This window comes from Eucyclogobius newberryi, unplaced genomic scaffold, assembly GCF_026437365.1.
Source record: "Eucyclogobius newberryi isolate DKJ021-1_F unplaced genomic scaffold, fEucNew1.0.hap1 SCAF_2, whole genome shotgun sequence".
NCBI classification, from domain to species: domain Eukaryota; kingdom Metazoa; phylum Chordata; class Actinopteri; order Gobiiformes; family Gobiidae; genus Eucyclogobius; species Eucyclogobius newberryi.
Genome location: NW_027315834.1, coordinates 19,375,295 through 19,388,263, shown reverse-complemented (window position 1 = coordinate 19,388,263; position 12,969 = coordinate 19,375,295). Strand labels below are relative to the sequence as shown.

General features: G+C 39.9%; 3 protein-coding genes across 3 annotated transcripts; 2 read left to right on the top strand and 1 right to left on the bottom strand.

Annotated features, from left to right (window-relative positions):
* The first annotated feature begins 102 nt into the window (after window positions 1-102).
* LOC140367589 (peptidyl-prolyl cis-trans isomerase-like) lies at window positions 103-758 on the top strand. The gene has a single exon (XM_072454128.1). The coding sequence runs from the start codon at window positions 174-176 to the stop codon at window positions 669-671; it is 498 nt and encodes a 165-aa protein (XP_072310229.1). The 5' UTR covers window positions 103-173; the 3' UTR covers window positions 672-758.
* A 638-nt stretch (window positions 759-1,396) lies between these two features.
* setb (SET nuclear proto-oncogene b) lies at window positions 1,397-4,332 on the bottom strand. Its single transcript, XM_072454120.1, has 8 exons — window positions 4,075-4,332; window positions 3,145-3,202; window positions 2,904-3,046; window positions 2,718-2,821; window positions 2,535-2,648; window positions 2,174-2,344; window positions 1,932-2,069; window positions 1,397-1,823 (listed from the first exon to the last, which is right to left on the bottom strand). Exons 1-8 carry the CDS (start codon window positions 4,142-4,144, stop codon window positions 1,803-1,805), a joined length of 819 nt encoding a protein of 272 aa, XP_072310221.1. The 5' UTR covers window positions 4,145-4,332; the 3' UTR covers window positions 1,397-1,802.
* An 807-nt stretch (window positions 4,333-5,139) lies between these two features.
* On the top strand, window positions 5,140-12,892 carry pkn3 (protein kinase N3). Its single transcript, XM_072454118.1, has 22 exons — window positions 5,140-5,349; window positions 5,938-6,214; window positions 6,298-6,467; window positions 6,618-6,741; window positions 7,222-7,373; window positions 7,447-7,666; window positions 7,740-7,922; window positions 8,343-8,452; window positions 8,959-9,102; window positions 9,215-9,290; window positions 9,370-9,529; window positions 9,788-9,869; window positions 9,970-10,025; window positions 10,099-10,168; window positions 10,246-10,337; window positions 10,408-10,584; window positions 10,666-10,728; window positions 10,813-10,889; window positions 11,991-12,133; window positions 12,204-12,311; window positions 12,408-12,488; window positions 12,578-12,892. The coding sequence occupies exons 1-22, from the start codon at window positions 5,329-5,331 to the stop codon at window positions 12,776-12,778; spliced, it is 2,787 nt and encodes a 928-aa protein (XP_072310219.1). The 5' UTR covers window positions 5,140-5,328; the 3' UTR covers window positions 12,779-12,892.
* Window positions 12,893-12,969: the final 77 nt, after the last annotated feature.

Sequence of the window (12,969 nt, the reverse complement as noted above, 5' to 3'; positions counted from 1 at the left end):
AATTATCTGTTTGTTTCCGAGTGCAGCATTGAACCCACCCACCGCCTACTTAAAACGGAACCACCTACTTAAACCGGAAGCGTCTACTCGGCACACTTCAGTTTGCCACGCCTGTTGAGCTCTCGAAATAAAAAGTTCGCAACACTCGAACTTCCTCTTTGAAGATACGGAAAATGGCCAACCCTAAAGTGTTCTTCGACGTGACCGCGGACGGCGCCGCTTTGGGCAGAATTGTGATGGAGCTTCGCGCGGACGTGGTGCCAAAGACCGCCGAAAACTTCCGGGCGCTGTGTACACACGATAAAGGTTTTGGCTTCAAAGGGTCCAGCTTCCACCGGGTCATTCCTAACTTTATGTGCCAGGGCGGTGACTTCACCAATCACAATGGCACGGGAGGAAAGTCCATCTACGGCAACAAGTTTCCAGACGAGAACTTCGTTTTGAAGCACACTGGAAAGGGCATCCTGTCCATGGCCAACGCTGGGCCAAACACCAACGGGTCGCAGTTTTTCCTTTGCACCAGTGAAACGGCCTGGCTGGACGGAAAGCACGTGGTCTTTGGCTCCGTGGTGGACGGCATGGATGTGGTCATGAAAGTGGAGTCCTACGGCAGCAAACCCTCCGGAAAGACCAAGGCAAAAATCCTGATCGCCAATTGTGGTGAGCTCTAAGCTCCGCGCCAACGGCCATCACGATGCATCTGTTGTAGTGCAGCATGTTTGTCGCATGAGTGACCAAATAAAACCGTTCCTATTGTACTTTGTACGAGCTTGTTTTCATTAATAGATGGGTTACGTCCTGCATTCTAATAATGGCGGTTTAATGCATATTAGATTTGCCAATGCACCACCATACGTCGTTCTTGTTCAAACCTGTTTGATCAGATTCCTTTCATTGCCACACATTTTTTAAAGTTAGCTATACAACTTCTAACATGGATGGGAAAACGTGGTAATTTAGGAAGCGTACTCTAGCAAACATGTGATCAAACCACCCAAAAAGTTGTACATTTATTTATTAACAAAGCAACAGGTACACTTAATTTTATAATAAACGAGTGTCCAGTGAAAAACAATACTGCAGAAGAATCTAAAATTTCACTAAATGTTCAGCTAAGCTTTAAACTAGAATTGGAATAAAAAAAAAATACATTTAGACCTGTTGTGGGTGCCTGAAAAGAAAAACAAGTTTTAAGTATTCAAACCTGATGCCTCAACCTATTGTCTCAATCTCAGAACTGTACCCAAAACATGTACATTTTAACATGAGCTGGTGCATTCAATCAGTTCCATTAGTACAAGTAAAGGAAAATGAAACTTCTAGTCAAGCCTTGAAATAACCCTCACCACTTAGTATAATATATATTTTTATATAAAAGCGGTTAAGGATGCTATGATTAAATCATCACTGCACCATGGCTTATTTATTGAACTCACGCCGTTAACAGAAAATGTATTTTCATATTGTACATACAAATTGCTATTGTACGCATTTTAAATCTACGCAGATGACGTGCATAATGCTACAAAAAGGTTATTTTGCATGTCTTTGGGAGACGTACAGAAACACAATGACGAGTGAGACATAAGAACCATTGTCCCTCCCCACCATCACCCTGTAGACCTCTGTAGACTGGTCTGACATGACATTATGGGCAGGCTGCAGCTGCAGGGAAGATGTTGGACAGGCTGACAACACACAGGAAAAAGTTGTTTATTTTACAAAACCTCCCCAAAACAAAATACTTTGCTCCCATAGTTAATAGGAGGATCATCAAAAGGTGACTGAATAAACGCCTTTAACTAATCATCATCCCCGTCATCCTGAAAAGACAAAAAAAAGGTGTAATTACTTTGCTTCTCAAAAAAAAAAAAAAAAAAAAAAACACAGCTACACAAAAGTACAAGTTACAAAAGTGACTACAGCCTTACCTCTCCATCTTCTCCATCACCATCCTCATCATCGTCTTCTCCCTCTTCCTCCTCACCCTCATCAATGTCCTCAAGACCTTCTTCCTCTTCGTCATCGTCATCATCCCCATCACCCTCTTCATCCTCCATGTCAGGGACCTTCAAAACACAAAAAGCACAAGCTAGACAGTTTACAAAGACAGACTCACACACACACACACAACATTTTGCATTGATTTCTTTGAGACAGTAGTAATTAATACCAAGTAGTACTGAAGAGGATTGGGCCAAATGTCATCCTTGATCACTTCCCCCAGTTCATCAGCTCCGGCATCCGAGTGATCAGTGAACCAAGTAAAGAAGCTCTCGGGCTCTTCGTGCTGCCTCTTCTTCCCAGCTTTGTTAGGCGACTGGCCAGTGCGTTTTGTCAGATCCTAATAGACAAGATTTCAAGTGAAAACTGAAATAAATGCATAACTAACATTACATAATTTATTTTTTCTGTAAGTATTATTGTTGTTGTAACCCAGTATAAATTGTGCTTAAAGTAAATATATTTCCTAATTGTAATAAGTTAAAGAAAAAAATAAGGTACCCATTTTTGACAAGACAAATTAAACAAACCTTTCCGGCTTTCCATTTGATCTCAGTCGATTTGGACACAGGATCACCACTCTCATTTACGTTAAACTCTTTGGAAAGGGTTTTGTTCTCAAAATATGGGTTCTCATCAAAAAACTAGACGCAAATAAAACAATGTTAAACAACAATAGAATGACTGTTAAACTAGAAGATCTGCCAACTTACAAAATCTATTCTATATCCAGACTTTATGTCCTCAAACTCTGTGACTTCAACCCTTGACAAGTAATGAAGTGCCTCCTCATCTTCCTCACCAAGAAGAGCTGAAACTACATTAAAAAATGCATAGTTTAATACATATTCACACATTCAATTGTTAAATGTTGTTGTTTAATTGTTCTTAATTTTTACCTTGTGGATGGTTAACGAATGTTGTGACCCAAAAGTTAGGTATTTTGGCTATGAGCTCTGACCTCTTCTGAAAAAATGGCTGGCGTAATTTGTTGTACTTCTGCTCTACTTTTAAAATGTCTTCACTAGCCTGCTCGTTCAGTCTGTGGAGAAAAATAAAATAAGATTAAACAAAAAATAATCAATAACAGGACCATCAGGATGATAAACAAATGCAACAAAGCAAAACACATAATCATACCTGTCAATTTCATTCTGTACTTCATCAATGTGTTCAATTGCTTCCTGTTGTTCCTTTTCTGAAAAATTAATCCAAATAGAAGTGTATGAAACAAACACACAAGCGCCGCGTTAAATTACACAAAATATTAGAAAACTGACGCAAAATTTCTTGTAAGATCGCAATTCAAATAAGAACACGCTTTAAAATGCACTAGTGAACTTTCTGCACAGTTGCTGGACCATGCTCAGGCTCGACACGGTGCAGCCTGGCGCTTCCTGTCGCAGCTAAAGGCGGCCTGGTTCAAACAAGAGGCTCGTCAGTGCCTGGTCCGTTATACCAAACAATGCCCTAAAAAAGGAGCGAGAGGTACGGGGCGAAAGTCAAACAACTAACTAGTCAAACTAGTTAAGCTATGCGTAAACAAGTACATTTAGTGCACTTACACCCGAAAAGTGCATTAATAACAAAAGTTTAACTATCTCGTTTGTTAAACGGTTAGCATTACAGTTGCTCAAAAGTCAGCCATAGTGATTTGAAGCTAGTGCATGGCAAGCTAATCAAATATACTATATATAGTTAGATGCGTTGAAGCATTAGCTTGACCAACGCTAACAAGGACTTGAAATACCAAGCCTCTGCAGGTTTGAATTTTCTCCAACCCGAGTCGTGTAGAAAACCATGTGAGTCTAAGATGCAAATGTTGGCCCGTGTGGACAGCTAATACTCACGCCGCTAAAGTTAGCATCGGCTAAGTAGCGCGCAACACTACACTGACGTACTGCATCACACCAATTAACTACAAGTGTAAAAATAAGCACATACAACAGCTATGGAGCCACTGCCCACACTATGCCTTCTCGCGTTACTGCAAAGTACCCTCCACCAGAAATAACAAAATTACTAGAAACAAATGAAAATGGCGTTGTTCAGATAAGCGCCATTCTTTACCAGAGGTCTCGTCCGCTCCGTCGTGATTTGAATTCTCCTTTCTGCTGACTTTAGCCGCTGATGCCGACATTGTTACTGTCTGTCGTAACCTTTTGGACCAGAATTATATTCCAAGCGCTCTCGTTACTCCTTTCAGATGGCCAAAAGTTACTTCCACCTTGCACAGAGAAACCACGATGAGAAATAAGCGCAGGCAGCTCATGAGCTCTGCTTCTCTGAGATGCGCTCCACCAATGAACACATGAGTGGTACTCGAGCGCCCCCACGCGGGTGGAGTGCGGGAGAGTCTTGGATAACATAAATTATAATTACTGTAATAAGTATAATGCAGGAGAAAGAGGCTCAGCACAAATTGTGCAGAGGTGGGTAGTACTCAATTACATTTACCTGAATAATAATGTAGGCTGCTTCTTCTTGGAGTAGTTTTAAGACTGCATACTTTAGTCCTACTTGTGAATAAGTGACAAATTATTTGTATTGTTGTATTGACAATATGAATTCCAACAGTTGCATTGATGATTGCTCCATTAATTTCGCTTTTGTATTTGTTGTTTATCCTTTGAAAGTACTAGATGGGCATTGTTTAATATTTATTCAAATTACATTCATTTCAAATTGTAAATAAGATGTGATTTTTGTTTACTCTGCCCACCTCTGCATGTGAGGGAGACACTAGAATAACACTGGAGAATATTTTCCCCGATATACCTCCCAAATTGGGACCAGAGCCGTTTTCTCCCTTACGCTTTTCATCGGGCCTTCTGATATGCTTGAACCTTGATCAATTTGTTCTCTGAACTTTTGTTCCTGTTCTATGACGAGAACATCGAAATCAACCATGGCTCTGTATAATCAATAGTATTAATTGACGTTATCATATATGTTTAAGTTGATGTAAAAGCAAAATGATGTGTCCAGGGGTTGTTTTGGCGTGGTGTTTACGGTTTACGCACACCGCGGCAGGTGCGTCCAGCGCGTGAACAGGATTGGTCTTCAGTGTCCAATCAGCGTCGCCGCTGCGGTTTGACGCAGGCCGAGCGTCAGTTTGTAGTTAACCAATTCAAACTTTCTCGAATTTGTTGCCACGATGACCTGGAGCTGGACTTTCCGGGGATTGTTTGTGATTTACATTGGAAGGCGTTGAATTATCTTGTAAAACATAATCGCGTTTTCTAAACTTTGTGGCCACACGAAGGTATCCGCCTTTGTCCCGTGGCGGACTTTGACAGTGTGAATTACCAGCACAGCCTGATAATGTCAGGAGCGACGCAACAGGTAAAGAGAAGTTATGTGTTTGTTCTGTATGCGTGTTCGTGAAATATCATACAATAAGTCTAAAGATACACCGAAATATTGTGACGTGACGTCTTAAAGTTAAATACCAGTGTTTCGCTTGGCCACTTTGCCTGTCAAGCTCACTGGATTATCCAGTTTGTCTGGTCTGCTCACTCTTGAGCAGGTGTACTTCACATGTATTTGTGTATTTTTATTATTATTCAATTATTTCTAAAATATGAATTTAGTCTGAAAATAGTATTGTTTTGATGAATACATTTCTATGATAAATTGTAATACCCAGCACTTTGCACCATTTTACCATTAGCATATTGTGGACGTATCATTTTGTACATTAAAAAAACATGGCTTTCTTTTACTTTCTCACAAAGAGGCAGGGTGATATAAGTTTGGTGGATAAAAGGTGTGGTTATTAAGCAGTAGAACAGACATTCTATACCAAATACCATATAGGCCAATATTAAGAATAACCTTCATGTACAGTAGCATTATGATTAAGTCAATGGTAATACAGCGGAATCATTTTATTTAAGGGCATTGACCTGAGACCAATGTGTCAATTTTCAGAATGGTTCCCTGCAAGGTTTTGAGGAAGGGGACATTCTTGATCCTGAGTTCCAGCAGCGTCTGGAAGATGCCCGCACTGTCCTGAGGCAGGAAATCCAGAGAGAGCTGAAGATCAAAGAAGCAGCAGAGAGACTGAGGAGAGCTGTGACCAACCGCAGAAATGCTGCTGATGTGGAGGGACAACTCAAGGCCTCCAGCCGCAAACTGGAGAAGCTACACTGGGAGCTCCAGGAGCTCAATGCTAGGTCCATGGCCACAGAAAAGGACAACATTACTAGTAATAGTATTATTCAATCACATTTCCATTGACATTAACTAATAGTTATTAATAGCAGGACAATCTGTATTTGCTCAATGCAGGGGCTTCAGATGAGGTTAACAGACCATCGTCAGAAGCAAGTCCGTGGAACGACCCCACTTCCCCTCTTACCAGTCGTGTCAGGACGCTGAAGAAACAGCTAACAATGGAGACAAAGGTTAAACAGGGTGCAGAAAACATCATCCACACGTATCACTACAGCGCTGGAAAGGTCTATCAATTCACTTTTCGATCACTCTTTGCTTTTACAAGAATAATTTACGCTCAGTGTACGTCTTTGTAATGTATTGGGGGTAGGATTTCTTCTGTTTATTATTGTACAAGAAATTTGCTAAAATAGTTTTATTTTTTTATTTTTCAGGACAGAAAGATGTTGTCAACTGCTCAGCAAATGCTGCAAGACAGCCGCACTAAAATTGAGTTGCTTCGTATGCAGATTGTAAAAATCACCCAAGCAAAAGATGACGGACGTGATGGCTCATTTGGTAAAGCTTTCCATTTCTGTTTCTACGGTAGGAAAAGAGTTAGTTATTGGCTGTTTTAAAGAAGGTGTAGTGCAAACACAGTGTTTGTTTACACTGAGAAGACTCAAATTGGGGAATGATGACTCTTAACCTTGAGGAAAAGGTTAAGAACACTTCACTTTCTCTTCCACACAAGATATTAATGAGGAGTATTTAATATTCCATCCATCCATCTTCTTCCGCTTATCCGGGGCCAGGTCACAGGGACTTTAATATTCATAAAGTAAATTCAGTTTCCACTTTCATGTAATTCCTTTCCATTTATGATTTAAATCAAATATTGTTTTTGCTTCACAACTATCTGGTCAAAAGAAAAATGTAATATACTATATGTACTATGTTGAGTTTATAATTCTTAATTTTCTGTGTACACTACAGCCAGTAGAGGATAGGGCTAAGACAAGTACAAGTTTTAGCATAAACCAATAAAATGTATCACAGGCCATTCAGTGGAGCTGATCAGTCCTCTGGAGCTGCGTGTAGCAGAACTTATGCACCACTTGAAGATTGAATCAGCTGTGGCAGATGGTGCTAAAAACGTGGTTAAGCAACTGGGAGGACGCAAGATCCATGACCGACGCATCCTGGCAGAGGTGAAAGCTCGTTAAACTTAAATACTTTACTCTATTTAGTAAGACTGTTTTGTTTCTTTATTTGTTTCACCAGGCTCAGGCCAGAATGCACGAGTCATCTCAAAAGGTGGATTTGCTGCGCTTGTCATTAGAGAGGCGTTTAAGTGAGCTCCCGCAGGACCATCCCAAATATGCTGTGATCAAGCAAGAGTTGGCTTCAGGATTCTTTTCATCTTTAAGCAGCATAAAAAAGCAGCCTCACACCCCATCGTCCACTTGCTCTTCCTCCTTTTTTAAGCCAGCTAGTCTAACAGGTCTTTGTCTTTTTCAGGCTTTTCTTTGTCTGCTTCAGTTATGTCTGTCTTTATTCACTCCTTATGTCTTCAGGTCGGTTAGAGGTGTGTTTGATGGGCTGCCAGGACCTGCTGGAGAGCGTACCGGGCCGTGGCCGTGTCACCAGCCTCGCAGCTCCGGCTGCCTCTGTGTCAGATGGAAAGTCTCTAAAGATGAGAGCTGGTCTGTCAAGCCGTAGCACCAACGGCAAGACCAGCAAGGCAGAGGAGTTGTCATGTAAGTCGCTATTAGAAATGTGCTGACTTTACAGGGAAAGGTTTATTCATCCCCCACCATCATTACGGCTAATTTATCTTTAACTGTGGGGCATTTTAAACGCTAAAGGGCTCTGTTTTGTTTAGCCTTTTAGCTTATAAAATGTCTAAACTGTTTGTGAAGCTGACTATTTAAGTCAGATTACCTGTTAACAAGTTATGAACAGAGGAAAATCAGATCTCAATTTCCACATGGATTTAAATATAAGGAAGAATAAAGCCACTGTTGGGAGATGGGGATGGAGGGGCTTGACCAAAGGGAATATGTGAACAAAAAATTAAACGAGCCGTTGGCCTTTTATGAGGTTAGACTAATTATATGTTGTTACTTCATCATCATGTGTAGGGTTTGTTAAATTAAACATTGTTTTCTGTGTTACAGCTGAGATAAGTGCAATGCTAAAGGTGGACAACAGGATTGTCGGGCGCACACATTGGAGACAGCTGGGCAAAGAAGCCTGGGGTCAGAGCTTTAGCATTGAGCTAGAACGGGTCAGTGACTCCCATTTCATTCAGGCATGAATGAAATTATCAAGTGGTAACTTCTGTCATGAAAATACAATTCAAATTCCTCCTGTGATGTGTGAACGTGTAAGGTAGGAAAATATGCCAAAACATCTTCATGCCATTGTTAATGCCAGTCAGTCTATAATTCCTGCAGAGGTTTTATTCAGATTACGTTCTCTCTGTTGCCCTTAATGTTGAACATCTGTTACTGTGCTAAACAGTGGCTGACTTTTTCTCCCTGATGGAGTGAGAATGGCCAAGAGTCCTGCCAATACCATGTCTGCCTCTTATTCCATTTGTGTAATCCGACTGCTAATCCCTTTGACATCAACTCTAATCCAATTTGACGCATACACCATCCACACCTAAGTTGCCTTTGAGTCATTACAAGTTTCAATATAAGCTTCAATATATAGCTTCATTAATATTTGATACAGGTTTTAACCATATGTTGTCTTGTTTTTATTTTTTTGTGTTTTATGTTGCCCCAGTCTAGGGAGTTGGAGATTGAAGTGTTCTGGAAAGACTGGAGGGCGTTAAGTGGGGTCAAGTTTCTGCGTCTTGAGGACTTCCTTGATAATCAAAGACATGGCTTGTGTTTGGAGCTGGAGCCACAGGGAGTCCTGTTTATTGAGGTTTTCACCACCTTACTATTGAGCTATAGATCTATAGATGTCTATCTGTCTTATTATGTAATATATGTATGCAATTTTATGCATTTGATTACATTTTAAAATAATTTTAAAGGTCACATTTGTCAATCCTGTCATTGAGAGACCTTCCAAACTTCAAAGGCAGCGTAGAATATTTCCTAAAGAGAAAGGTACTCATTCCAAGACATTTTAAACACCTTTTTATGTTGATCCATTTAAAAAATAATCTTAAAATGTCTGTTCTCGTAGGAAAGAATTTCCTGCGTGCTGCTCAAATGAACATGAACTTTGCGACTTGGGGCCGTTTGATGATGAGCATCCTCCCTCCTTGCAGCGGTCTGGAGCCCATGAGTCCCCCATTAGCAGGTCCCACCACTGCCCTCCCCTCCTCAGCCACATCCCCTCCTCGGTAATCCTTATGTTTTGTGAGACTCTGACCCAGAAACGCTGACTCTATGAAAGGAGCTCAGCACAATAGATGCCCATTAATAGTGCTCAGCTTTCATATTTTACTGGAGGATATTTTCAGTCATGAAATCCAAGTGTGAATGGCAAGCAGTTTTACGAGTCTGCATGATTTGAGATAGAATCAAACTATTAACAATTGAACTGAATTAAAAGCTGCAGGATGCATCTAAATGTTTTGTTTTGGTTATTATTATTTCAGAGAATCTGTAGCAAATTTTAATAGTAATGAAGAACAATCCAGTAGATCTCCAGTTTGCCCAAGAAAAAACAAAGAATCACTGGTAAGTGCTTTGTGTCTAAGAGATGCAAAAAGAATACAATGCAAGGATTTACACTTATCAAACTGGATTGGTCATGCAAATATATAAAATTGGTTTGCAGCTAATTGATGACAACAGAAGTGCAATGCCCAAAACACAAACTTCTACCCAACCAAAGTAAGTGGTAGAAGATGACAGATGGTAAGAAGACTTGACATTAAAGACCTACATGTATATTTACTTTGTGCAGGCTCCATGGAGGACTCGTCATGGAGGATTTTAACTGCATTTCAGTGCTGGGAAGAGGGCATTTTGGAAAAGTGAACACTGAGTTTAATAGTCCTTTTAGAATGATGAGGTGAAAGAAGTACATTTAACTCTTTCAACTTAATTGAAGGTGCTGATGGCAGAGTACAAGAAGACTGGGATATTGTATGCCATCAAAGCTTTAAAGAAAGGGGATATTGTCACACGTGATGAAGTTGACAGGTGTGAGGTCCTGCAGAGATCTTGGTCAACAAGTATTACCCTCTAACTCATGTTTTTTGTCTTTTTATAGCCTTATGTGTGAAAAACGGATCTTTGAGGTGATAAATGCCTCACGACACCCTTTCCTGGTTAACCTTCACGGCTGCTTCCAGACTTCTGACCATGTGTGTTTTGTGATGGCTTATTCGCCTGGCGGAGACCTCATGACACACATTCACACCAGTATCTTCAGTGAGAAACAGACTCGGTAAACCAGGAATCACCAACCAAAATGTTCATTTGAACTCTTCATGACTTCATGTTGTGTGTGTGTGTGTGTGTGTTTAAGGTTTTATTCTTCATGTGTGTTACTCGGCTTGGAATTTCTTCACCAAAACAAAATTGTTTACAGGTAACCCACCACATGCTGATATAAATAGTACACAGTGAAATGCACTGAAGAACTGTGTATGATCATTTTATGTCCATCTTGCAGAGATCTAAAGTTGGATAATCTGCTTATGGACGCTGATGGTTTTGTCAGGATAGCAGACTTTGGTTTGTGCAAAGAAGGTAATGTGCACAATCCTAGACATTTAGATTAATATACAGAGGTGGAAAGTAACAAGTAAGATGGACCAATATTTTGTCAACACCGCTTTTTTCTTTTTAGAGCTGTTGAGCTCTGCCGATTTATTTGGGGTAATATTTATGACTATTGATGATTTGAAATGACTACACATTCTGTCATTACCCATTACATTCATCCATATAAGGGCAGTGCACCCCCACAGCTCTTCAAAATGAGGCTACAAGGAATTCCACATGCTCACAACAGGGAGCTAACTACCCTTAGCCTGCCCCTGGGTGGTTATTACCCTATGCTGCTGATTATTTTTTTTTAATTATTATTTATTTATTTTTCCTTAAAAAATAGACTACAACAAAAGCAATGCTGGGTTTTTCTCATTGTGGTAGTTTCATTGCACTAAAATGTATGAAAACTCTGTCCTTACTGTTAGGGGGCTTGCAATTTATTTTTGTAACGCCCAAAAACAACAGCAGTTGCCTCGGAAGGTGATAGTGAAAAACAGATTAAACGCTCTTTATAGAGACTTGGCCATGTCCCAGCATCCCTTGCAACAAATTTCCTTCCATTTCACAATTGTGTGCAATTTTGAGTTACTTTTACCCAAATAATACAATTACAATACAATTTTAAAGTTTGTGATTGTGACAAAACAAAACAAACACATTTGCAAGCCACTGTGTGCATATATTCTACTTATAAAATGTATTTGAGCAGGATTTTATAGAACAAAGTATTTTTATTTGTGGTTTGAAGTTTGCTGAAATGGCTCAGGGGTTGGGTTTTAGCGTTTTTATCGTCCATGTCTCCTTGTTCTGAGTTCAAATCTCGGCTTTGAGAAAACAAATATTGAGATGTATTGAGTTTCTTTTGAACAAAAAGCTTTGAGTCTTTTGTAGTTCCTCAAAATCAGCTTGAAATACTTTTATAAAATTTGGTATTAATACTTTCATTGTTTATTTTCCCTTAATGAATGATTTAGTTCCAGTATTTTTCCTCGAGTAAATAAATTGGTTACGTCTTCAACCATTGTAAGTCCACTTTTATATTATATTTAATATGTTAAAACAAACTTGTGCATCTAGGTATGGGCCATGGAGATCGGACCTCAACGTTTTGTGGGACACCAGAATTCTTAGCTCCTGAAGTGCTGACTGACAACAACTACACCCGCAGCGTGGACTGGTGGGGGCTTGGTGTCCTCATCTACGAGATGCTTGTCGGAGAGGTTAGTAAAAATGCTCTACGTGTATGAATCTAGTCTTGGGTTTGCTAATGATAATGTTACAATCTTGCAGTCGCCGTTCCCAGGCGACGATGAGGAGGAAGTCTTTGACAGTATTGTCAATGATGATGTGCGGTATCCTCGCTTCCTTTCCCCTGATTCTGTTTCTCTCATTCAAAAGGTTGGTTTATTGATATTTTGTGAAATGGTGATAATTAATTTTACATCTCCCTCATGTAATATTCAGTACTTAATAATTGTTTGGGTGATATTCAAGCTGCTGCGGAAAGATCCTGAGACGAGACTCGGAGCTGGAGGAGAAGATGCTGCTGAGATCAAAAGACACACATTTTTTCAGGTAATTCTAGGACATTGTTTTTTATAAAACACTTTGTTAATCATCCCTGATATTTTGTTGAAAATAAAGCATGTTTGAAATGTTTTCAGGGTATGGACTGGGATGCTCTGCTGGCCAAAAGGGTGAAGCCTCCATTTGTTCCTGTCATCAAGGCAGCTCAGGACGTCAGTAACTTTGACAAGGAGTTTACGTCCCTCAAACCTGTTCTCACTCTCCCACGAACGCCTGCCGTCCTCTCACCTGAGCAACAAGAAATATTTGCAGACTTTGACTTTTCCTTTATGAAATGAACGACTAACTTGGATCGCTTAACTCGTCAAATTCAGATACAACTCAAGGTCCTCATTTTCGTGTCCTGACCACTTCCATCTGTTCGTCCAAATTTTCTGGTTATATATTTTGTATCTTTCAACATTCTTCACAAGACATTTAAATTTGTAATAATGGCTTGTAAGGTTATTACAAGTGCAATGTCCTTAAA